General features: G+C 38.1%; 1 protein-coding gene across 1 annotated transcript; it reads right to left on the bottom strand.

Moving 5' to 3' along the window:
- Window positions 1–21,467: 21,467 nt before the first annotated feature.
- On the bottom strand, window positions 21,468–23,316 carry LOC104420244 (scopoletin glucosyltransferase). The gene has a single exon (XM_039308771.1). It carries the CDS (start codon window positions 23,206–23,208, stop codon window positions 21,742–21,744), a length of 1,467 nt encoding a protein of 488 aa, XP_039164705.1. The 5' UTR covers window positions 23,209–23,316; the 3' UTR covers window positions 21,468–21,741.
- Window positions 23,317–27,638: the final 4,322 nt, after the last annotated feature.

Genomic DNA, 27,638 nt, shown 5'->3' with positions numbered 1-27,638 from the left:
GGTGAAATTATTGGTTGAGTAGAATGGTACACTATATCAACCTAAGGGATTGATATATCAGCTTAGAGTGAGCAATATACCCTAAGTATCGCACGGCTTTCGTGAGCAATTAGGTACCGCACAGCTTTGGTGAGCATTAGCCATATATTATATCAGCCTAAGGGGTTCAATATATCAGCTTAAGGCGGGTAGTATACGTTGTTATCATTTTTTGGTGGCATTTCTATCTATATCCAGCTTAGGGTGAGCAGTCCTGGACGTGATTGGACTTTATAGATAGTACATAATGGGGTGGACCCAGAGATGGTCTTGATGACATGGAATTGATTGAGTTGATGGATCGATGACTTGATCTGATTTGATGCTTTGATGTGCTGAAGTGATTCATTGAATTTATAAATTATACTGACTTGCAAGAAGGAATGGAGATAAATGTAAGTCCTCTAACTCATGTTTGTGCTTAGGCAGCCCTTGGAGCGTATTTTCTTCCTAGTCGGGACTTAGGGGGTTAACTTGCGGAGATGTCGTCTCACCCCGTTGTGGGATAACATTTTCGGGTCCCTAGATGGCAGCTCCTCCTAAGCATTTTGGTCAGCCGAAGAAGGTCACAGAGTAGGTAGTTTATATTCCGTTTCATGGGAACCCAAGGGGATGGGTCTTTGAACTCGTGAAGTCCGTGGTCTTGGTTGATGCGGGTCTACCCCATAAGATATCCCATCAATATAGATCATGGTACCGTTGTGAGCGGAATGGACAGAGAGAGGGTCCCATATCGGAATCTGAGATACCTATGTATGTACTGGAGGTTGCTTTTGGAAAAGGCACAGTAGATCCTCCTGGTGGTTCGGTGGTAGATCCGAATCTTTTGAATTCAAGGACTTTGGAGTATTCAGCTGAAGACTAATGGGGAAGAGGATCTGTAGTTCTCTTAACCCGCCCTTTTTGCAGACCGTGTATATATTGACTAGTATTGTATATGACATAGTTTGATATATGTATATGATTATGTTGTGGTTTAAAAAATTTGTGGCCTTGCTTTTCTATCCCATCTTGTTGTTGTCTGGGGATTTTTATTCACTTCCGCATGCACATTAAAATGAATGGGTCGGCCACGCGTCCTGGGACGTCGCTATTTAATTGACCGTGCAGGGATGAGCATGCGCTCGGAGGATCGGGACGTGAGAGTCACTATCACCATCAAATTTGGCAAAGAAAAGGAAGAAAGCCCTTCTATCTTCTAAACACTATTTATGATTGAATATTTTGATCTAGAATCAATCTCTAAAAGAGATCCAAAAAAAAAAAAATACTTTCAGTGTAATGGAAATCTTGTCCATTACTACAAAGACCATTATGGTAATTGCTTTTGGGATCCTTTCTATTAGTGTTCATACTATACAAACTCTCCTAATGAAGTGGACCCAACTACAAAGCCCAGCTGAAAACCCTAAAAACCGAAAGGCGGTATATACCTAAGGCATTTGAATGGAGATCTCTTAGTTGACACCCTTGGAGAAAGCGATAAATTTCAATTCATGATTTCTTTTGCTCTACCTCCACCAATTTCATATGCTTCATCATCACCAACTTTGCTACCTTTGCCTCCTCCTTCTACCCCTTGTAAAAAATCGATCATTTCCGCGTTCTACAAGCCAATCCTAAAGTGGGCAAAAAAACATTCATACCAACTAGAACTCTTAAATGAAACATCACTCAACCAAGAAGAGCAAAAGAAAGATGATCATTCTATCTCCATGTTCCATGATGTGGACTTTCCCCTCTTAATTGAAAAGGCTTAAAGCTTTATTTTCATGTTGCTGAAGAATTTGTTGATCCACATGGAAGGTATCGTCACTTCCCAAAAATGCTTGTGCCAACTAATGTGAACGAACATGGAAGGCAAAAGAAAACTGCTATTATTGAAGCTATACTAAATTGGCAATTAGAGACTTCTTTTTGCACACAACAATACTTTCAAAACAATTGACTCCAAAATAGTTGAAGTAAAAAGAAACTCATAAGATATGATAAGACTACCAAAAATTGCTTGTGGACTTCCAAGAATGGCTTCATGCCTTGGAATCGGGACAACATTTGGGATATCATTTTATTGAAAGACTAAAAGCCGAAATAAAGAAACTCAAAAGGTAGACCAACTTCTTGAAGAAAGGAAATTCAAACCTTCTTATCCATTCCCGACCTTGTCACAAATAGAGTATTCTCTTCCACCACCACAAAGTACTTCGATCTTTGTTGCTCTTACAAAAACCTCTACTAGAAAAGACAAAACCGATGTGGTAGAAATGCGAAACCAACTTAGAGAAATGGACCTACTAAGAAAAGAAAAGGGGAAAGAAAAGATTTTTGAAGAATCTTCGACTTCCACAAAGGAGAAGCTAGACCAAATGATACTATCCAACGTGTTAGAAACATTCAAAAAAACCTAAGCAATCAAGAGGTAAAAAAGCTTGATCCTACTGTCTTGAAAGACGAGATTCGTCCTCCTCCAACACCGATTCTTCCGATCAATTCAAATTTAGAACTAAATTCGGTATCTCTTTCATCCTCATCCTCTTTTTCAATCACTGCTGTTGAATCATTTCCTATTATACCAACCATCTCTTCAATATTCATGGCTAATCCTCCAGATCATGAGGTGGATTCAAATCCTCTCTAAGCTAAAGGTTATCCAACCAAATAACCCATCTCAGAATCCAACTTCTTCTTTCAAACAGTTTTTTTTTGTTGATGATATTCCTCATTCGAAATGGCTAGAAAGATTGGAAGAATTTCATTCTTGGCTAAGCACTCGAAATCTCACAAATCATAAAAAGTATGAGTCCTCAAATTCGTTACAAGGTTTACAAGAAGCCTTAAACATTGGTGGCAATCCATCCTATAAAATGACCAAGTTTAATTCCTGCTTTTGGCAAATTTTGGCCAAGCCATGACCACCATCTACTACTTTTTCATAGAAAACCTGCCAATCTTATTGAGTTTGTTATGTTTCATCCTAAGAAAGAATCATTTATTTCTTGTGATGAAAATCAGGAAAGTGTTGTAGAGAGAGGAAGTGGAGCTTGAAGTAATTTCTTTGGAACTAATTCAATCATCTACTGATACTATTGAGTCTGAAGAACCCGAAGAGGAATAGTATTCCATTGTCAGAGATAGACCAAGAAGGACGGTGAAGCCTCCATAAAAATATGGGTCCTCATATTTGTTGCTCATGTTGTTTCAATTGCAGAGTTAATAGAGTTTAGTGAGCCTAAAACCTACAAAAAGGCCGTTTCTTCAAAAGATTCAACAAAGTGGTTAGTTACTATGAATGAAGAGATGGAATCTCTTGAAAAGAATCAAACTTGGGAGTTTGTCAAGCTACCAAAAGAAAAGAAAATTGTGGGTTGTAAATGAGTTTTCAAAAGAAAGGAAGGTTTTCTTGGAGTTGAAGACATCGGGTTCAAAACTCGTCTAGTTGTTAAAGGCTATAGTCAGATCGAGGGAGTTGATTTCAATGATGTGTTCTAACCTGTCATTAAACTATTCGAATTTTTCTTGTGTTAATTGCTATGCATGACTTAGAATTGGAACAACTCGATGTGAAAATAGTTTTCTTGCTTAGTGAACTTGAAGAGAAAATCTATATGGCTCAACCAAAGGGTTTTCAATTTAAGGGTAAGGAAGATCATGTTTGTCTATTGAAAAGGTCTATACATGGCTTGAAACAATGGCCTAGATAATGATGTAAAATGTTTACTTCGTTTATGGTGCAAATTGGCTATTGTAGGAGCAAATGTGATAGCTGTATATATTTGTACAAACTTTCAAGTGGTTCTTTTATTTATTTGTCATTATATATTGATGATATGTTGATTGCAGCAAAAGACAAATATGATATACATAATTTGAAGGCATAGTTAGGTGCTGAATTTGAGATAAATGATTTAGGTGCAATGAAGAAAATCCTAGGTAAGAAATTCAACGAGATCAAAATAGGGGAAAATTCCAAAAAAGCTACGTCAAGAAGGTGTGAGATCATTTTGGCATGAAATATGCCAAACCAATGGTAGTCTTATATATGCCATGGTTTAGACTCAACCCGACATTTCACATGCTATTAGTGTGGTAAGTAGATATTTATCATGCCTATGCAAAGTTCATTAGCAAGCTGTGAAATGAATTTTGAAATATTTGAAGGGCACTTCAAATATACAGTTGCTACTTTGTAATATACAGTTGCTTTGTCTACAGTAGAAGTAGAGTATACGACTATTGCAGAGGCAGTTAAAAAATCCATATGGTTAACAAGCTTATTTGAAGGGCTCAGTGTGGATCATGGCGTGACTGTTATCCATTGTGATAGTCAAAGTACTATACATCTTACTAAAGATCAAATGTATCATGAAAGGACAAAGCACATTGATATACGGTATTATTTTATTCAATACGTTGCTGCTAATGGCTATATTAAAGTCTTGAAGATTGGTACAAAAAACAATCCAACTAATATGTTGACGAAGCCTTTGCCTATTTCCAAATCAGGCATTGCTTGGATTTGCTTAATTTTGTTGCAACCATTTACTCTAATGGGATGAGAAGATTGTCTGTTACTTATGCAAAATTCAAGCCAAGGTGGAGACTTGTTGAGTATGTCTTGCATTTTTTTTATGCTTTTGGGCCAATGTTAGGGCTTGGGGACAATATAAATATTATTATTCTCAAATTGTTAGGTTAAGAAATTGAGATAGAAAAAGTCTTAGTTTTTCCACCTTTTATAATCCTTGAAATTCTATAGTGGATTTTGCTTCCCCACCGGTAATTTTTCCTCAAAGGTTTCCACGCAAATCCAGTGTTCTTTAATTCTTCTTAGTTTCAATTTTGTTTTAGATTATGCATCTGCCATAACAACTACACATCAAACAAGTTTGAGAATGAGCATGCACAATAGGTGCATCTAGAGCATCGAAAATGCTCTATCTATTTTTTGGGAAAACATTTTACTCATTATTTGGCATTTGGTTCACTTAGGAAAATCAGTCAATAGAAAATGTTTTCCTAGTCACTGAAAAACCTATGCTTAATTTCAGGACTCCTTGAAAAGTTGAAAATTATTTTTCAGAATATGATAAGATATTGGCACTTGAATTCAAAATTCTACATTGGGCATAAAAACCCAATACTAGTTCCTAGGTCCTTGGCGTTCTGGGCTGGGTCTTTGGTACCCAAACCTGAGTTATCAAGGGCGAGCCCCTAAACTTAATGCCCATGCCTAGCAACTCGGTGCACATGCTCAGATCTCGACACCCTTGTACAGGTCCATTGAGGTAAAGCCCAAGATCTAGTGCTTGTGTGACATCCTGAATTTCAAGTTCTATTTTCAATTGAATAAGTTAGGCTTTTTATCAACACGCCTATAGTTCTTTTTTCTGAGTTGGCCACTCATGAGATAACTAGTCTATCGGGTGAAGCAGTTAAGGAATCTAAACGCAATAGACTTAAGAATTCGACTAGAAATAGACTGTTCGACTGTGCTAATCAACAAGGGTCATTACGGCATCGTCAAAATTGATCAGAGATGGGAGATAGGTTGATTCGATAGAGGTATGTGATTAGTATGTGAATGATTTCACCTAATTGCAAAATTTCTGTCAAACGGCACTAAACCGATTTTTCTATCATTTATGTACCCTATGCCTGTATTTGAAATCTCAAGATTTTCATGACAACTAAGAGTAGCCAATGTGTCAAAGATATATAATGTGGCTTGAAAATTATCGACCACGGGTCAATCGTATCAAAAATTCTTAAAAGCTACCCGATAGGTTAGGTCACGCTAAAATCGTGCCAGATTGAAATTAATCGTGAATTTGAACCCGATTAAAGTTTTGTCATGTCATGATTCATTTTAAGAACATCGAATCATCCTCCGAAAATTTTTGGCAAATCGAGATTTTTGGGAAATTTTCAAAGTAAGGGTATTTTGGACTAGAAAAATCAAAGAACTGTTTTTTTTATCACATTTTTGGGATTCAAGTTGGTTCAATTGATGAGGAAAAATGTTGAATGAGATGATGGCACCTTGGTTGAATTTATGGGGACCAAATTGAGTTCAATTGGAGGATAATTGAAGGGGAATTGAATCAATTTGTGTGGTCAATGTACAAAATTCGTAGGCCATGGGGGGCTCAACCTTTTGGACCCTTTGGGAAGCTTATTGGGGAAGCCAATGGTTTGCAAAATGGCTAAGGAAGACAATCAAGGTTAGTGGGGCCTTGCCAATGGACAAAGGGATAGAATATAAGACTTTTGTGGCCAAGGGGGACCCTCCAAGTCTTTAGCTGTCTCCTTTTTCTTCAAGTGGCCTACTTTCTTCATTGTTGCCACTTTGGAAACTCTAAAACTAGAGCAAACCAGCCAACCCCTCCCCCTTGCAAACCAAACCAGAGCTCCCTCGCCGCTTGTCCCATGCCTGCACACCAGCCGCGAGCCCAGCAATGTGTCCTTACCATCCCACCTCTAGCTCGAGCCCTGCTACTGTCCTGAGCCATCTTGGCCGCCGTTGAGACCTCTCGTTTTTGCTTCAGTCGTTGTTAGCCTCATCGTTGCCCACTTAGGCCAGTGCAGCCATTGCCATCCATCTTGTGCTATTTCAGCCCCTTCGACTAGTCCCTACAGCCAAGAGTAGAAGTGAACGTTCCAAGAAGAGCTGAGACTTCTAGGCCCATTTTAGTTCCCTTCTTGGCCTTGTTTGGTGTCACCATTCGGAGGGTTATCGCCCACCTCCGCGTCGCCATCGCCGTGGACTCACCAACTAGCTAATTCGATGAGTTTACTCGCTAAAATTTGGTTAGGGAGTTAATTATGCTTATGGTGTGTTTAGTTTAAGTTAATTAGGGATTAGGTGGTTAGTTAGATTAGACTAGTGATTTAATTATTCAATTATGCATGTTAGGTGGTTAGATTAGATTAATTAAGGATTAGACATGATGTATTATTTATCTGGATAGGTTCGAGAATTTTCTTGGCCTATTTAGGCGGTTAATTAAGCATTTCTTGCCTAAGTTAGTATTTTTGGTATTTAAATTGAATTATTTAATTAATTTTGGTAATTATTTAATTATTTAATATTTTCCGGAAATTAGACCGGGATAGTCGATGACCGAAATTTCATGCCGATTGCAATGATGTGTTCAATTTATGCAATTGGGTGTTAATTTGTGCGAATTGAGTGCTGATTAGAACTTTGGTTATTTATTCTAAAATTTGTGAATTTCGATAATTATTCATAAAATCCCGGGTGTTAGGTTTTAATACCGAAAATGGTTTTATATACTATATAACACGGTGGGATTTTAAATTGGAGGATCTCACCTTTTCGGGTTCGATCCGATTTGTATACCCACACACAATTATTTTTATCGGGTTTTTTAATACGAAAAAAACAGGCCAAGTTCATTATCTTAATTGAGATATTTGAGTGCAATGCACGGTGTCCTTACCCGTAATTGAGTGATCATGTGTTGGTTAAGACAAGCCGTGCCGAGCTGTTAAGTTGGATGCTACCCCTATATGGGATGCTCTTAGACAACGGAAGCGGGTCGTAGTAGATTCTGGAATTATGCTCATTAGGGAAAATCGTCTAGGAAAGACATAGCCGTGCTCAATAGGGTGAGACGATGCCTGACTATAAGCTAAGATCAAAACTAGGAACGCATAATTAATTGAGTTGAACGCGTCGAATTATGGGACAAAATTGTGTGGCACGATATGAGACGTGTCATAATGATTTAGCCCTATAATCAGACCCCTATGCTTGGTTGAAATTGAGTGTGGTGTTCCAGTTGATAAAGCTTATTTGCTGCTCATGTTTTTGTGGCTATCTACGATATGAATTGTGCTGACATGTGGGGAGGATCTGAGACAAGGTAAGTCTCTACGGTTGTGTGGTTGTGTGGTTAGGACGCCTCTAGGCGTATTACCCTCCTAATCGGGGTTTAGAGCGTGAACTCGCTGAGATTTATATCTCACCCCGTTGTGGGCTCAACTTTTTTCAGGATCGTAGGGTGGAGGACCTAGAGCCAGGCTAAGAGGATATGAGGTGTAGGTCAGATAGTACAACTTCTTTTGAGAGCTGGTCTTTTGAAGTCTTTTAGCTGTAGACTTCTATACTTGACTCAATGTGTATATAAAAGCGTGTTTTGTTTGTGAATCTATTTTCCTGCTTTTCTATCCCAACCTGTTTACTGTCAAGGGATTTATTTATTTGCTTCCACATGTGCAATAAAATGAATGGGTCAGCAACACATTCTAAGACGTTGCAATATTATTGATTACCGAGGGATGGGCATGCGCTCGAGGATCGAGGCATGACAGACTGGACCTAGGTCCATTGAAACCAAGCCTTGGTCCATAATGGCTAAACGCTAGATCAGGTGCGTGAACCTGGATCCTTAACACTCAGGCCAAGGTCCATAAAGGCCATGCCCAAGTCCTCAAAGGTTGGGCCCGAGCCATCAAGGCTAGGCTCGAGACCCTAGCGCCTATGCTTAGGTCTATCGAGGCTGAGCTTAGAACTAGGATGCCCATGCCTCAATCCTAATGCCTAGTTGGGGTCACGATTGGACCCAGGACATTAATGCCCATGCCCAGTCTCTTGGTTGCCTGCGGTTACTAGCACATAAATAGATAGGAAAATCAAATTATATTTTCCAAAATAAATAACGGAAAATATTTTCCAGCTTATTTTCAGATTTCAACCAAATATTGGAATGATGTTGTTGTGGTTACTTACGCATAAATAGTGCATGCCTATATAGGAAAATCAAATTAGATTTTTCATAATAAATAATGGAAAATATTTTTCATTTCATTTTTAGATTTCAACCAAATATTGGAAAAATATTGCCATTTTCCCACAAAATAACTTCATGAAAGATATTTTCCAAAAATGACACAGTTTTAACAAAACAAAAGGAGCAAAGTGATAATCGCAAACAAATCAAGCACAAGGATGTTGAGGATCTGAGCCAATGAATGAGAAATGAACTAGTACAGAGCACTTCAAACAGAGAAAGCTTTCGAATCGGTTGTGGAAGTGGCAAGCCAGCCACTGGTAGCGATAGCTAGCGAATCGAAGGGGATCAGGAGACATGAAGAAGCCACTGGAAATTCGGGAAAAACCGAGAATCTGTACCACTAGCCAAATCAAACATGGAGAGAGAAGACTTAGCTTTCATTCTCATTGTCATGCTCAAGTGATATAGAGGTTGAAGCAATAAATCATGTGCTCGATCGAACTCAATTTATGGCTATTGCAAATTGCTTTCATGTAGCGGTGAAGCATGAACAACCACTACAAGCTCTTTGGGTCAGAAACCAGCAGGACAGAGGACCTGTCACACAGCCGTGAGAGACGGCTTACGATGGCAATTAGCAATGTTGGGCCTGTGATGTTTAAGCCTTTGGACCCATCTAGCTACTTTCCTTGAAATTGGATGGGCGCTACGCAAATTAATTCATAGGTCGAGCCCCACGAAGCTAACGTGGATTGGATTAATGGGCTACAAGTTGTGTTACTCGAAGAAAATTGTCCAAAAAATCTTTAAAAATTTTGCACTTTTAAACTTTTCAATTTTACTCTGACCAAAGAAAAACACTTTTCAATTTTGCCAATTAAGTCCTAAATTTTTTTTACTTTTTTGACCAATTTTGGCCTAAATTTGCTTATGTGGACGCCGTTGATTCGATATGGTACGGTTCAACATTGACATGCACAATTTTTAATAATTAAAATAAGTAATTATTTGTTTACTATCTTTTTTCTTTTTTTCTTTTTTTGGTTCACTTCTTCTTCTTCCTCTAGCTAGTTGTTGAGCCTTGACCATGTTCAACGTCTAAGTAGAGGCGAGGGTCGACAAGGTCGACGTCGTCTACCTTTGGTGAAGCTTGCCCCTATGGGCCATTGGCAAGGCTCACCTAGCGCCAATGAACCCAACCTGTCACTAGGTGAATTCGGGCCTTGTTGTGACTATGCGAGACTTTTGAACCTCACAAGGCTGACAATCGGGTAGAGGAGGAAGAATAAGGGAAGGAAAGAAAAAGGAAAACGAAAAGGATAAAAATAAATAATATAAAAATTCGAAAAAATATTAAAATATTATGAAAAATTGTTCACATCAATGCCGGCTGTGTCACATAAGACGTCCAGCATCGACATTAATGATTTATGGATAAAATAGACCAAATGAACTTAATTGACAAAATTGAAAAATTTATAAGTAAATTGACAAACGTGTAAAGGGTCTAAGACTTTATGGACAATTTTCCCGAGTTGGACACAGAAGGTTTCTGAATGTGAGATAACACCCTCGTGTGGTTGATATAGTGCCATCACTTCCCGAGTGCACATAGCAAAGAAACTTGTCCCTCCAAAGACTAGCTTGGGAATTTTCAACCAAGCAACAACATTGGTAGCCCACCGAGCTAATACATATGCTACTAGAGAATTCAATCAATGTTCTTCTAGGATATGCAACCTACAAGATCGGTTCTTGTAGGAAGCACAAGGCCTCCCAGAATTTACCCACCAATTCCACCTAATTTTGGCTCGATGTGACTGCTTCTGTATTGTCCAAACCTTCTGCCAACCCTAGCTCAATTGGATGTCAAACTCCAAACCCGATTGATTGGTTCATTCGATTTGTTTCGAAAAAAGGGTCTCCCAGACAGCAGTGGTGATGGTGGTGATTTCTGCGCCTGGAGTCACAAAGGTCTTGGCCATGTCCACCATGGGGTGTTGGATGCAATTGCACAATCCCAAGATCTCCATAACCAGAACAAGAACATGCATAATAGAGTAGAAAAGATTAACGCACTTATTTGTGATCCATCATTCTTGAAGTGAAAGCGGAAAACTAATGTTTCATTCGTAAGTCCTTCTCCTCTATTGCCCTCCGTATCACTAACTCAATGAGGTGGCCCCCTCACATTTAGCGTTAGGTAAGCGCTCCTTATGTGAGGATACATGTGAGAATTATGGTTAGAGGAGAGACTTGAGCACTATTTATAGAGTTTCCAGCTAGGCCCCCTCATTACGGGCCAGGCTCAACTCAGCCCACACTAGCCAACCCCATATTAGACTAATTAAGAAACATCCTATCTCACCTTAGACCAACCATATTTTATGGTAACTGTAAAAACAGTAAATTACAATATCAATTAATGTAGTCCACATTAGGAAAACTCTTACATTCTCCTACTTTTACTATATTAATTGAAATCGTACTGTATGTGCGCACATTGGTCCAGAGATAGTTCTTAATAGTCAATCCTATCCCATAAAATCTTAAACACTGAATCATGACGGTAACTGCATGTATACATACAGAGTTTTCCATGATCACAAGTGCTTTCAACTTTATTGATATGGATTCAATATGATAGTGTGTCAAATGGATAACATCTCTCATACAGAGATCCCATTTGTCAGTCACAATTCTCTTACCTTAAGTATCACAAAAAACTTGTGCCACTAGAGAATGTATTTATGGTTCCAATAAACCCACATATGCCTTATCCTTACGGTTAACCTTTCTTTATGTATAACAAGACATATGCACAAGGCTAATAACCGGATGCCCCTAGCTTTCACTCAAGGTTTATGTAATACCTTGAGACTTTATCAATATGTATTCAACATAATAACAACACATTCAAAAATACTTTATTTTTTGAATGCAAAAGTTGATACATATCAAACCGTTACTAAGTGTAACAAACATAGATGTGAACTTTATCAGAGTAAAGCCAAAATAGCTCCCACTAAATAACAATATCCCAAGATACTCCTAGGCCCATGCTAACGACATGTTGCTCAAATACACACGAGCATAGGCCTTTAGTTAGTAGATCTGCAACTATATCATCTGTGAAAATATGTTATATTAAAACGTCACATTTCTGTACCGTTCCTTTATGGTAAAATTTTTTTACCACAATATATTTAGACCCCTTGAGACCTCTGTTGTTAATAAATAATACTATAAATTTATTGTCTCAATACAATTGTATAGGTCTATCCATAAAATTAAAACGGTCAACTCGTTCATGAGGTTCCGGAGCCTAACAGCCCAAGTAACAATCTAAAAGAATGTTATTAACGCTGCTTACATAGTAGAAAATGACATAGAACTTTATTTACTGCACTTCCTACTAACATAAATATGTATTATGTTATTGATCTCATGTCATCATAATAGCTAGCAAAGTTTATATCTAAATGCCCTACTAACTACAAGAATTTGAACATGTTTGTAAATTAGCATATAACATCTTGTCCTTTTTAAGTACCCTAAAACCTTCTTGGTAGCAACTCAGTTATCGCGTCCTGGATTTGACTAATATTTGCCTAGAAGTCCCGTCACAAAGACGATATTTAGTCTAGTGCAAATTCGAGCATACATTATACTTTTAAGTGCACTGACACAAGGTACACCATTTTATTAGATTTTCTGAATATCTAAATAAGGACAATGTGATAGATTTAGTCCATCACCCTTAACAATAGGAGCAATTCCTGGCTAGCAATAATGTATATTGAATATTTCAAAAATACAATCAGTAAACGTCCTCTGAGATAAATCTAATAAAATATTATGAGAACCATCCCTACAGACCTCATTGCAAATGACAAAAGATACCTCAAGGTTACTACTTGTAATCAAAATATCATGTTCACTAAGTATGAGAAAAATAAATTTCCTTCCACTGACCTTGCAGTATATTGAATTACTTTGTTCCCAATTGAACAAAATAACAACACTATGAAACTTTAATAATATTGTCTGGAAACTTTCATAAGACTTTTCAGTCTACACAAAAGTTTACTTGAAACATCTGTTGCAAAATCCTCCAGTTGCACTATATAGATTTTGTATCTATTTGGCATAACTCCACATCAAAATAAATTATTAATGCCACATTCACTCTGAAAGAATCTTTAAAAAATATTTAAAAAAATGAATATTTATTTATTCATTGTTAACTATCCACCCCTCTTTCAGAGTGAAAACTTTATTATCTTTTATAGCATCTAATCACATACTTAATTGAGAACAAGTAACGGCATTTATATAAGTTGCTAAGACAACCATGTAGTGAATATTGTAATCATGATCTCACAAATAGACTATATAGTCTGATGATATAACTGATCATCTTTCCCTAACAAATCTCCTTAATAAAGCTACAATCACTTCATTTTACACTTGAGAGGTTTAAGAAATTTCATTATAAACTATATCAAAAATAGTACCTTGAACCTCAATAAGTTTAGTCTATGGTACAAGAGATTCGACAATTATCTGTATAGGTAAAGACAAAGACACAGTGATATCCATCGTACTATTATCCTTAATAGTCTGAGAGAAGCTATCCTATACAATTACGTCGAACTCTAGAAACTTTACAGTATGTAATTCCATAATTCTTATACTTTCATTAGGGTCATAAAAGCAATATCCCTTTGAACAATTTGGGTAACATACAAAATAATTCCGAGTAGATCTAAATTCCAATGCACTTAAAATTGGATTACATAATCTCACTTCTGCATGATACCTCTAAATTTAAAATGAATCAAGTTAAAATTATGTCCAATTCATAATTCAAAAGAAGTTTAGGGAACAACTTTTGCAAGAAATACCTTTTGTATATGAAAATGTTGTTTTCATAATATTAGCCCACAGAAGACCGAATAAATTAGTCTTACTAATCATACTCATCACCATGTTCATTATGATGCAATTATGCCTTTTGGCCAAATCTTCTTGTCAGGATTTTTAGGCATAATAATTAAATTACCACCCCAGAATTTACCAAGTATTTGACAAATGATCCTTTAAGCTATTCTGCATTGTCATACTTGCCAAAATACTCATGGCCACTATTAAGCCTAACAACCTTTAAGACTAATTTTAACCAATTTATTTTTTATCTCGGTTATTTTGCTTCCACAATAATCAACAGAAATCTTTAGATAACCATTAAGAGTAGACAAAATATCAACATTGTCAACTTTTCTACTATTCCTTTAAACATATGTGAGACTTCCTTAGATAGAAAACTTTTGGAAACAATATTTTCAACCTTATAAGAGACGCATATATCATTAGGACTTAAACACAATTTTTGTAGATATATCCTAATTTCAGTATTAGATAAAACATAACTTCAAGCCATTAAGACTTCCATCATCTTTTAGTAGTGCAGTCTACAGGCAAAGCACTTTTCAAGTGTTCCTGAATGGAACGCTTTATGGACAATAAGCAAATTCGATTGCTATTTTCCCAAGTAGCAACTCATATATCCACTACTTAAAATTTGAAGGAGTAAAAATCTCAATAAAGTGGAATTATTAATTACAAAATAGGTAACTGAAAAACAAGCAATGTATATAATTAGCATCATGTGAGAATTGTGTAACTTGACGTACAAGTACACATCCAGAGAGTTACACGCATAATTATATAATCACCTTTGGGCAGAATACATGACATGCAGTTATATACTCCTCACATGATAGTGGTTATGAGAATATATTCCAATCTTTGTGAAATCATCACCTTCGGGCATATAAATCATTAGGATCAGTCACTCCTTCACCACATCATCATGTATCCCTCCATGAACTAATACACAATAACCTCATTTTGGAGTATGACTACGCATTAGACCAGAAGACATCCCAATCAATATACGAGATGAATATTTCTCAAATTCAATCAAGCATGCCACTTTAGTGGTCACAACTCAATTGAATCATTGAAACTCTTTCATACCAGGGATATAAACTTTATTTCTCACATACACCATATACATGTGATTTTAACTTTTAGTGATAGGGGCAGTAAATCACCAAAATCACATATCATGCTAATTACGTTGCTTTATTAATTGATAACATCGTTATTCATTAATAAAAATTAATCATACATACATACATATATATATTGAGATCACCGATCACAGTAACACAAGAAACTTCTCGTAACATATAAGAAATCATCTCTTGTGCACCCCGATTACTGATTACCATAACAACATTAAAAAAAAAAATGCCGATCCAATGGATCCCTCACAAGTTAACATCAATAGTAATACAAGGTACTCCAGATTGATAAGCTTGATAGCTGATCAACTATTGCTCAAGAGTTTCATAAGGCAAAACATGACTCCAAGGCCAACAATTGATTTATTAACCAACTTTAAGTAACAACTTATCATTGCATCAACTAGTGGCCTATAAATTGAGTCAAACCACACAACTAAATATCTAAACTATAACAATAGATACTATTGTTCTATATAAATATTGTCATACTTCTTAACCATAAAAAATATTCAACTTGATGGACATTAACAAGTGACCAGATGAGTTCAAGTATAATATGTAATAACTTAACTAATATGCATTACCCACATTCAGCGGATATTGTTAATTAGTACAATCAATTTGGTCACAATTTCTTAAGATGTCTATCATTCAAAGGTTACTAGCATATAAAGGAGTATATTTGAGCAACAAAAGTTTCATAACCTTTAACTGTATCTCATCACCTCAATACATAACTTAATTACTATCCCATAATGGTTGTATCTCATTAAGCCAGCTTCAGTTCACAATAAAGTTTAATTTTTATTAATGAATTACACATTTATAATGTTTATGTGATAATATACCTATAACCCAACACTTGTATTTCCAAAATCACATAAAATACAAGAAAAATACACAAAAATACACTAAAAATACACATATTTAGGGTTTTGTATGTATTTTCACATCTAAAAAAATCATCAAACATGTAAAATAAATACACCACAACATAGATGATAGCTATACGAATCCAACGCCGCCACCCAACGTCGATCTGACTCTCCATGCGCCTACACGCGTTGCTTGAGTGCGTGGTGCGTGGAGCTTGCTCGTGGGCGAAGATTCCAGTCAAAAATCAGTCCAACTGATTCCCGGCTCGACCGTCCGGTTCAGCCGTCCGGTCCGACCAATTGACCAGTCCGATCAACAGTTGACCGGGTCGGGTCGATCAACGGGTCGGGTCAAATCCTCGGTTGGGTTGGTTCGGTCAACGGGTCTCCAGTTGGGTCAACGGGCCCGGTCGCTAACGTCATCGTGACGTCAGCATCCGTGTGTGTGTTGCACGCACGAGTCGCGCCCCACTCGTGGGAGTGTGTGACCGCACGTGGGGCACGTCTCTAACGCCCTGGCAGCGCATGGTTGCGCGTGGGGTTACGTGAGGCCTCCCCTAACAACGCACCGCCAATCTTCTTGCTTGTCTCGACGAGCCTAGTCCGAACATATAATTTTATTTTATTTTTATTGAACAAAAAATCTCGAAAATCTTAAATTAGGGCAAAATCCAATGCGTTCAAGTTCTAGGGTTATGGAGGCTCTGATACCACATGTTGGATGCAATTGCACAATCCCAAGATTTCCATAACCAGAACAAGAACATGCATAATAGAGTAGAAAAGATTAACGCACCTGTTTGTGATCCATTGTTCTTGAAGCGAAAGTGGAAAACTAATGTTCCGTCTTTCTCCTCTATTGCCCTCCGTGTTACTGGCTCAATGAGGCAGCCCCCTCACGTTTAGCGTTAGGTAAACGCTCCTTATATGAGGATACATGTGAGAATTAGGGTTAGAGGAGATACTTGAGCACTATTTATAGAGTTTTCAGCCATGCCCCTTCATTACGGGCCATGCTCAATTTGGCCCACACTAGCCAGCCTCATATTAGATTAATTAAGAAACATTCTATCTCACCTTAGATCAATCCTGTTTTACGGTAACCATAAAAATAGTAAATTACAATATCAATTAATGTAGTCCACATTAGGAAAACTCTTACATGGGGATCATGTGTCCTTGGGCCATTATTTGCAGAAAGATAATGTGAAATCGGTTACGTGTGGCATCCCAGAAATTCAAAGTCAAGCCATAAGGTGTGTTAAAGTCTTTAATTAGGTGGTAGAATTTCCATGGCTTGTGTTTTAGCCATTAGTCTTTTAATTTGATGATTTGTGCTTGTGATTGTGGAAATTTAAATTTAATAGATTAATAATTTGTGCTTGGCCATATGATTTAAATTTCAATAATTAAAATATCCCAAGACTTTGGCCGAGATAAAAATTGGAATTCAAAAATATTTATAAGAGAATTTCAAAAAAAAAAAAAAGAAGAAGAGAAAAAGGAGTTAATTTTTGGAATGGGCCTTGGACCCATTTGGCCTAAGCTTAATGGGCCAAGTCGCCGGCCCATTAGTGGCCCAAGAGGGAGTGGTCGCCGGCCATAAAGGCCCAAGCCCAATCAAGTTTAAAAATAAAAATGACAAGTGGCAAGGGGCAAGAGCATGCATTGGGTGGTTTGTAGGCAATCTCATGATTGCTAATCATGAGAAGATGGGGATATAAAAAGAGAGAGAAGGGAGAGTGGCCGGTTCTTTGCTCATTCGGCCATGTGAGAGAGAGGTGTGCGAGAGAGAGAGTTTGAGAGAAAAGGGAGGAGGAGCCGAGAGGAAGGAGTCGCCGTTCGCTCGCCGTCCGTCCGCCCGTGTGCCGCCCGATTCGCCGCCGTGTGCTCGTCGCTAGTTCGGTTTAGAGGCAAGTGGAGTCCTTTAACTTCTCTTGCATGTGTGTATATGGTTTTGCATGTTCGGTTTTGAGTGTGTTTGTGAGAGAAACCGAGGTAAGGGTTGGTTGTTTTCAAGCCGTGTGACTGTTCTTGCTCGGTTTGTGGAAGTCAGTAGCTTGTTCGAGCTTGCATGTGTGTTTGGAGTCCGATTTTGGCTTTGGTGTCTTCATGAAAGTTGAATCTAACATCTTTTAGTATTACATACTGAAATTTCGTAGAAAACGATGGAGATTTGAGGGGTCAAAAGTTCTATCATACGGAGACCCTGGATCTGCGAAATCTTCACTGACCTCTTCCTGATTTCTTGATTGCATGTTGATTTCTGTTAGAGATCTCACTTCGTTGTCTTCATAAAAGTTGTAGGTAACATCTTAAACTACAACATAATCAAATTTGAAGAGAAATGAACGAGTATAGCCTAGTGAATCGGCTAGATCTTGGAGATGATTGATTCTAGTGGTGTGTACCGAGACACCCGAGACTTCAAGGACTTAAAAGACGACTATACTTTAGTTATTTGACCTAGATCTCTTCATGAAACTTGTAAAGGACACCTTGATACATGAAATATCCGAATTTCAGAAGAAACTAAAGAGAATAGACGGGTGAAATCTTAATATTTCGGAGATGTGTATATTCTGGACGATGCGGTAAGGGTTCCAGAAGCTTCGTGAGGTTGAATAAAATAATCTATAAGGAATTTGACTTGGAGTTATTCATCAAAGATGTACGAAAATGTCTTGGCTATCATCCTGTAAAATTTCGTAATTTTTGGAAGCCGAATGGATATTTTAATTGAATTTATTCGGAAACTGTGCATTTGGTTTAAATCCGAGAATCATAGGATGTTTTGGAAAATTGTGAAATTTAGTAAAAATTCATATTGGCCATGAATTTTGCAAGTAAATATCATCCTATGGGTTTGTTTAATAATTTCTTGGATTTATGTAACTTTGGGAATTTATTGATATTAAATAATAGAATAAATAAATAAATAAATAATAATAAAATAATAATAAAATAATAATAAAATAAAATGGATTTTTATTTGGCCATGGATTCAATTCTAATTGTGTGGCATATGTGTGATGAGGTCTTTGCACATGTATTGGATTGAGATGTATATGTGATAAAGTCTTGGTATGCGTAAGACATGGTTCTTGTACATGTATTGAATTGAGATGTGTATGGGATAAAGTTTTGGCATGTGTATGACATATGAATTGAGATGCAAGTGTGAATTCCATGTCAAGTGTGATTTGTTTGATACCATGCCAATTTCCATATTAAATTGAGATAAAGAAATGGTATATGTGGATGATGGTAAATGAGGAAGTGGTTGTGGTGGAGGATGATGGCCGGAATGTATAGATACATTGCCGGAATTCCATGGGAGATTCAGGATGCCCGGAATGTGGGGGGGGCCGGAAGCCTTGTCGAAGGTCATTGCCCGAAAGGATTGCCTCGCGACACCAGGATTGGGGTGCGGGATGCCTGGCTAGAAGGGTAAAGGTCGGAAGCCCTGTCGGAGGTTTCTGCCCGAAGGGAATGCCTCGTGATGCTAGTTGAGATGCGAGATGCCCGGAATGTGGGGGATCGGAAGCCCGGTGGCCATGGGATGGCTGTAAATGCTGGGAACCCTGTCGGAGGTCTTTGCCCGAAGGGATGATGAAATTGATGATTGAGAAATAGGTGATGTGGTGATCAAATTTAAAGATAAAGTTGAAAATTAAATCATGATATGATATGCATGATGATGATGAGATGTGATGTGATATGATGATCACCTATGATATTATATGCATGATGATATGCATGATGATGATGAGATGTGATGTGATATGATGATCACCTATGATATTATATGCATGATGATGCATGATGATGATGAGATGTGATGTGATATGATGATCACCCATGATATGATATGCATGATGATATATGAGATGTGATGTGATATGATGATCACCTATGATATTATATGCATGATGATGCATGATGATGATGAGATGTGATGTGATATGATGATCACCCATGATATGATATGCATGATGATGATGAGATGTGATGTGATATGATGATCACCTATGATATTATATGCATGATGATGCATGATGATGATGAGATGTGATGTGGTATGATGATCACCTATGATATGATATGCATGGTGATATGCATAATGATATGCATGGTGATGATGATATGTATGATTTGATGATGCATGAATACGTATGACATCAAAAAGGTAACCAATGCCTGCAATGTATGATGATATGCATGATGTATTGAGTTGTTATTGGATTTCCCTATCTGCTTAGTGGTTGTACTCACCCCTTTTGGGGATAACATTTCAGATTAGCCAATATGCCGCTTCCTGCTGTCTCGCGTGGTGTGTTTTATGGTCTACCGTCTGATGTAGAGGTCGAGTGTGCGGAGATAGATTGTCCCTCTGTTCCCGGACTGACTTTTATCCGAGTGCGATGTCTAGTGATGTATGATATCGGCCTGGCTGGGGGCCCTGCCATACAAGAGTTCATTTCTATGCACGTTCGACGGGATGGAGCTATGCGAGGGATGCTGCCGCCGCCACCACCTGATGCACCGGGTTGGGTGTGAGACCTGCGCGCGATAAGTAGGAGCTAGATCTCTTTTTGATGTAGATAGTCGACGCTTTCAATGGGAGGGTTTTGTGCACGTATGATGTTAGGGGTCGAGGTTTCTTTTTGAGATTTTAGGTAGGACATGACAGAGTCCTAACCTTTCTTGTTTTTGTACCGACCCGAAGGGAACCCCATCTTGCTATATATATAAGTATGTAAGCAAAGCGTCGAAGTTGTTTATAAAATCTTGATGTTTAGCTGGTGTGTATTTGTATCATGGATTGGTAGGGGGATAGATGGCGATGTTTGATTTGCTTCCGCTATGAGTCGCGCTGGGACCGCTTTTAAAAAAAAAAATGCCTATGATTTGGCGACGCTTGTTTTAAGTACGAGACAAAAACGGTAATAAGAAGTAACATCGGCACTGGTAACGACTTGCGAAGGGTTCGGGGTGTTACATTACGTCTATGCTTTGCTTCGTCTTTGCAGATTGTAGAGTTTTACGAAGCTACCTAACGTACTAATTTGGAAATGTATGTCTAAGACCAAGTATTGACGTACGCACCACAAAATATAGGAGAAGACAAGTCCTCGAAAGGATAAGCTAACTCGTTCCAACTTCTATCACGAAAAGTGCAGTAAGAAATTTTGGAATCACATATCCTCAGGTACAAATCTGCGAGGAAGGACCAGAAATTTCTCCAACATACTGAGGGTACCTAATCTATGAGTATAACATGCCTTAAGCTTCTCACTATGTCAAAGTTTGATGTCTACAATTGTTGACTTTAGCTGGTGACAAATCGATTTTGTCGATTTGGTTAGGGTTTAAATACCTTCAAACCCAACAATGTATAAGGAAAATAACCTTGAGGACCAAATGAATTGGTACCTATCTTTTCCTCTAGAATTGTTGCCAAGTTGTATACATATCACAAGATCGGTGGTGCAACAGACAAATATGTCATTGACATGCGACGACTGGCATAGGTTGAGTTTGTCCTCCTCTTCTTGTCTTTTCACTTTTGCTTGTCTTTCTTTTATTTTTTTCTGTAATGTGAAAATACAATCTATGGAATATGAAGTTGCGAAGATCTCCACCTTTTGAGTCTCGAGGACAGAAAATTCAGGAAAGGGAAAGTAAGCAGGGCATCTTACTTTTGAATTGCAACTACTAGACTAACTTTAATTTCTTCGGCACAAAAGAACTCAAGATCAAGTATACTTTTCCTATTACCTCAGAAGAAATGAACTCACATCCTCCACATGGAATGCTCACAACTCCTAGAATAAATTCCATGAAAAGAAACAGCGATTCCAGTATTTTTCTCTACGGCTAGACAGCAACTGAATCTGAGATTGGAAGATTTCTATTACTTCAGTTTTATTCTCCAGAACCAAATATTCAAGATTGATTGCTTCAGGTCATCAATCAGATCTTGTTGTGAGCCGATCTCTGCAGTCTGAGCTCTTGAAGCAAAGCTCCCAAATCAGACCAAGAAGACCCACCTTCTTCCACAGCCCCTTTCGCCATCTCTGCAAGTGCTTTTGCCTTCCTTCTCATTTTCTCTGCTTCCTCACGCACCAGGACTCTCTTCACTGCCTCCTCAACTCTCTCACTCTTCACGCTGTCCCCGAAGAACCTCACCCGCTGCTTCACCCCTATGTTGACCCCAATCTTGAGCACCTGGGTCACGAACTTCTCGTTGAAGAATTGCTCTGCCTCGACCGGCCAAGTCACCATTGGCACACCGGCTGTGACTGCCTCCAGGGTTGAGTTCCACCCACAATGTGTCACGAAACCCCCGATCGCCTCATGATCAAGAATCAGCACCTGAGGAGCCCAGCCCCGGATGATGAGGCCGTTGTTTCGGATTCTTGATTCATACCCATCAGGCAACCACTCTTCTTTGCCTTCTTCCACATTCGGGTCCTTCTTCACCACCCAGATGAATTGTTGACCTGATGCTTCTAGTCCGACTGCGATCTCGTGGAGCTGAGCAGCGTTGAAATTTGCCATGCTTCCGAAGCAAATGTAGATCACTGAGTTGGGTTGCTTTGAGTCGAGCCACTTGAGGTACTCGTGCTGGTCAATGGACGCTTGGTTGCCCCTGTGTGCCTTGTCCTCAGTCTCCTTATTGCACAATGAGAGCGGGCCGACAAACCAGGATCGTATCCCTAGGAATGTCCTGTAATGGTCAGCATAAGCCGGCTCAAGCTCATAGAAGCTGTTCATGATGACTCCGAAGCTCCTCTCCTCCGATTCCTTCACTTTGTTGTAGAACTCAATGAAGTCAGTCTCTTCCCTGAATAAATCCGGCAACTGCATCCTGGACATTGTGATTTCTCCGGGGAAGTTGGGGATGATGAAGGGCTCTGAATCGCATGACACCTTCTTGTGAGGCTCATAGAGCCTCACACATACTGTGCCTGCAAAGGAAAAGGCACCTGTCCCATGGAAAGTGAGCCTAGGGATTTCATACTTGGCCGCTATCTCGGTTGTCCAGGGGAGGAACATGTCCGAGATTAGACAATTAGGGGCAAGTTTCTCTATTAGCAGCTCGAGCTGTCGGTCCAGCATCATGGTAGCTCTCATGAATTGCTTGCGTATTTCCACCGTAGTGACCTTGCTCAGATTGTCACAGTCTTCTGGCAAGCCAACCTCTTTCAAGGGCAATGTCACTGTGACGACATCAATGTCGAAGCCTGAATCCTTGGTTTTCGCAATGGATTTCAAGAAGGTGGGCTCGTCATGGGGGGTGGTGATGAGGGTGGACTTGCAGCCTCTAATGGCAAAGAGTTTGGCCATGTCGATCATTGGGATCATGTGGCCTGGAGCCATGAGAGGGAAGAAGAAAATGTGAAGCTGATCGTTTTCACTACCCATTTGTCCTCCCATGAGAGTTTCTGCAACAGGAACGGATTCAGGAACGATGCTGGTGAAGCCCAAGAAAGGTTTGGTTGCGGTGTTAACATTTGAAAGCTGAGATTTTGTTTTTAGACTTCAAAACCGGGACACATATATAGGCAGGGGTTTGGTAATAAAGAAATGGGTGACGAGAGAAAGACAAGTTTGATTGCTGCTATGGTTAAGTTGTTTATAAAATTTCTGATTTGGTGACCAGTTTCCGTGTTTACCATGAATTTTTGTATTGCAAAAGAGAAGAAAAAGAAAAAACAGCTAAGTTTAGATTTTTGAGTGATTAAGAAAGATGAGTGGAATATGAATGTCTTCCAGTCAAGAGTACATAATATATTGCATCAAGCACGCAAGTTATAGGCCAATCAATAAAAAAGGTAATCTACTTGTCGAGTTCTGCAGAGACGTCATGCATGACCAAATTGCACATGATGGGGCCTCCCATCAGATTTGCCTGCGGGACTTTGTGTTTGGAAGAGTTTCATTACTTTCTCTGCAAGGAAATGTCACTTCGGAATTAAGATAACGAGGTGCAAACACCTCAGGTGCGAAAACTCAATACAGGAAAATACTTAAGTGCCAAAACTGCCAATAAAACACACTTTAAGTGTCATTTTTTTTTAAAACCGGATACTTAAGTGCCAACTTAAGTGCCAACTCTAGTGAAACTTGTTAGAAATCTAACAGTGCATTATTATTAATCTGGTCTACATGACTTGTTGGAATGTCCACTCAACATCTTTATCCCAAACGACGTTGTTTTGCCTCCAAATTTTACTTTTAGTATAAATATTAATTAAATTAAATTAAAAAAATAAATTAAGAAAAAGAAGAAGAAGAAGGAGGAATCAGATTTGGGGCTTTGGAGGCCCTCGCCACCACCGCCCCACCCCAATCAGAGGCAACCCTTGGCCTCTTTGGGTGAGGATGGACGGACCCCTCACTCAATCTTCATGAGGGTCCTGACCCCTTGCCGCAAATTTGAGCAAGCCCTCACCGGTAATCGGCCAAGGTCGCCGGCCACCAGGTGAGGCCGACAACTCCGATTGACCCTTGCCCTACTATCGCCAGCCCTTTCTAGCGATAGTGGAGTGGTAGCAGCGAAGTCCTTCATGGCCCCATATCTAATTCCCTTTTTTATTTAGTCTTTTAAATTTAATTTAGTTAAGATTTATATAAAAAAAAATCAAATTTGGACTAAAACAACGTCGTTTAGGTTTATCTAGCTACATCGGTGTCACATGAATAATTTTTTTACATGATTTGCCACATTGGTTAAAAATTTCATTGAAAATAGCCACATCAATTGTTTGGCCGGAAATTCTTGTTGTTGACACTTAAGTATTTGTTTCTTCTCCTATTTTAATATTTAAGTGTACATTTTGGAAGTTTTGGCACTTATATATCCACCTATGCCAAGTTTTCGCACTTAGGATGTATTTCTTTTTTTGACCTAATATGTGGTCAACGAAGCTTGAAACATTTTATGTCTCCATCCAACTGTAGCTGGAAAAACACGTTGTTAGTGCCCCAACTATTATATGATGCTGATTTTAAAGATGAAATTTTTTAAACCATTATATATGTGCTGCAAACTTTGAAAATCGGTCATTTAAATGAGTCCGATGATTTTAATTTGCCCAAAAAATTGATGTGGCTCGCCGGAGTCACTTAAATGGGCATTTTAAAAAGTTTTTGTACTAAAGAGGTCATTTATAAAAATTTCCGATTATATTGATTATTTATAAATTTCTTGCTCTATAATTTATACAATTGGAAATTGACAAAAAAGGCGACATGAGCTAGAAGCAAAAATCATAAATCAAATATTTTAACTCTGCCATTAATTATCTTCTTCTTTTTTTTCGCGGGTCTGAGGAGCAAAATTGTGGAGCAAGCATTCTCTCCCAATAGTCTCATTTAAAATCACAAATATCTATTTATTTTCCTAAAAAACATGAGGAGTGAAATTTTCTTCACCTCTCGTAATTTCGCATTTGTATTTTCTCTGTCCTTGCTCTGTTTTGAGATTGAACAATAGAGCTAAGGACTTGGGAAAATGGACTGCTTCTCTTTGATCAACTATGAGGATTAATGCAAGGGAACATTTGGGAACCAATTTAACTCCAAGTTCGTCAATGAAAATTCGATAGATTCCATGACGTTGTTCAGTACATAAATTATGAACCACACTATTTTCAAATATTTTATATGAAAATTTCAAAACCGATCATTTCAATGCCAAAACGTTATATGAACAATTTAGTGCCCAAACTATTTGGTCTGTCGCTCCAACTTTTTTGTCCCTGGAATCGCTTAACTAATGACATTTCAGTATAACTTGATTGTTAATTAATAAGTGTCACATGTGGGTATTTCATCCAATTATGAGTCCCAAAGTGATTGTCCATGAAGTGTCCATGTGATATTTTTAAGTTGAATATGATCCTAGAGCATGTGAGCTACCCATCTGTCTAGGGAAATGAATCACAACACAGACTACATGAATAAATCAGAGGCACGCATCAAAAGGGTAAGAAGGAATAAAAATGCACAAAGTAACCCAATACGAGTCAAGCAAAAAACATTCACCACCATGTCATGACCCTGAGACATGATCCCTCTCGAGCTTGACCCGAAACTAAACACGTGACTACTGTAAACTGAATAATGCACATTTTCCTAAATGCAGGATACCGAATTGAGTTTACCATGAGATTTTGGTGACTTTTCTCCTAATATGCAACTACGAAATCTGATGAATGTGTACGATATGTCATGAAGGATTTCTTTAAAGAATGCGACATGTAAATTATCTGTAATGAAATTAACCGTGATGACCAATCCTCACTTGATTAGGGCCCACAGTTCAAACGAAATTACGGCAAGAGTTCACGTTCAGACAAATGACACAAGGCAACCCACAACTTTCACGGGGTCAAAAACAAGACGCTTGGCTGCTGAATAGGATTCGGCCGACACAAACACCATGCAATTCACTCACGCAATGACACACGAGGTTGGGAATTTTGAAACAGTGGGAAGCGTGTAGTCAGTGAAGAGGAGACTCGGTCAAGTGCTGTCCACAGTTTTCCTTTTTAGCTTTTGTTAATCCCTCTTCCGGTCATTACTCTGTAAGAAAATTGAAAGTGTTGAGCGTATTGAGATGGGTGACTCCACCTTAGCATAAACATAAACAAGGCGATGAGAGAAACATCTAAATGAAGCACAAAGGTTGTGACTAGGTGATGCGAACGGATTCGACTTAAGATATTGTGGAAACCAAGAGATCAATTATAAAATAAACATAAGAAAATATATATATATATATATATATATATATATCGAATTACGTGGTTCCCTATGTCCACAAGGATAACAATAACAAATTTCATTATAAATCAAGTGACACATGGAGCTTACAACTATACTCGAGTTACTCAGATACTCTCAATAGTTTTAAGCCCTAATTACTCCAAATAACTCACGTAATATTTAGCTTCACAATTTCTCGCAAAATAATCTCTTAATTTTACGAAAGAAATTAACAAATCTTGAACTCACAAAATTTAATCGGGTTGAATACTAAATCTTTTTGGATGTAATTCATAAACAAAACCAACACCAAGCATCCCCTTGAATAACACCCTTCTTTGTTTTCCTGGACACGTACGGCACAAAGATCTGCACTTTGATCAACAACAGCTTAAACTAAAATCCAAGAATATATAAAGATATAAAAACAAATCTCCCAAACCGACTTCTGCAGGGAAAGATTTCCTTATCTTTAATTTCTTCTTATCCCTTTCTCTAACATTGACCGAGTCAAAGTCGAATTTAACATCACAGATTGACTTTCCAATTCAGCCCAACATCTCCAACGCTTATTGATAATTTTTTTTTTATAAAGGCTTATTGATAATATTCATGTCCGTATATTTCCTTTCTCTATTTTATCTCGGAATCCTTGTCCAACGTAGATTCTTTAACACCCGAAATAAATTTGAATTTTAGTGACATATATTTGAGCATCCACAAAATAATAATAATTTATCTTGAGTCAGGTTTTGTTCATGGAGTTAAATTTGAGACATATTTTAATAATATATACATTGACTTGATGTTTAAACCAAGTCACAATCGTTTTGCCAAAAAATCGAACTCTATTGCTACTCTTCCATAACGCCTTATGGGCTCAACCGCCATAAATTTTATCCAAGTCCAAACCTTACTTGAACTTCACCATAACCGAGGACCTCATCAGAACACCAACTTCACATACACCTTTAACTACTCCACAAAGAGTTTCTAACACAACCTCATCAACCATAGATAAAGCGAAACCATTGTAGCGTGCTTACATATCAGGAGATCAAACACATACTTTGTTAATATTAGTAATTACAACA

Source organism: Eucalyptus grandis, chromosome 1 (genome assembly GCF_016545825.1).
Source record: "Eucalyptus grandis isolate ANBG69807.140 chromosome 1, ASM1654582v1, whole genome shotgun sequence".
Taxonomy (NCBI): domain Eukaryota; kingdom Viridiplantae; phylum Streptophyta; class Magnoliopsida; order Myrtales; family Myrtaceae; genus Eucalyptus; species Eucalyptus grandis.
The sequence above is the reverse complement of the archived record's forward strand: the minus strand, read 5'-3'. Positions and strand labels throughout refer to the sequence as shown.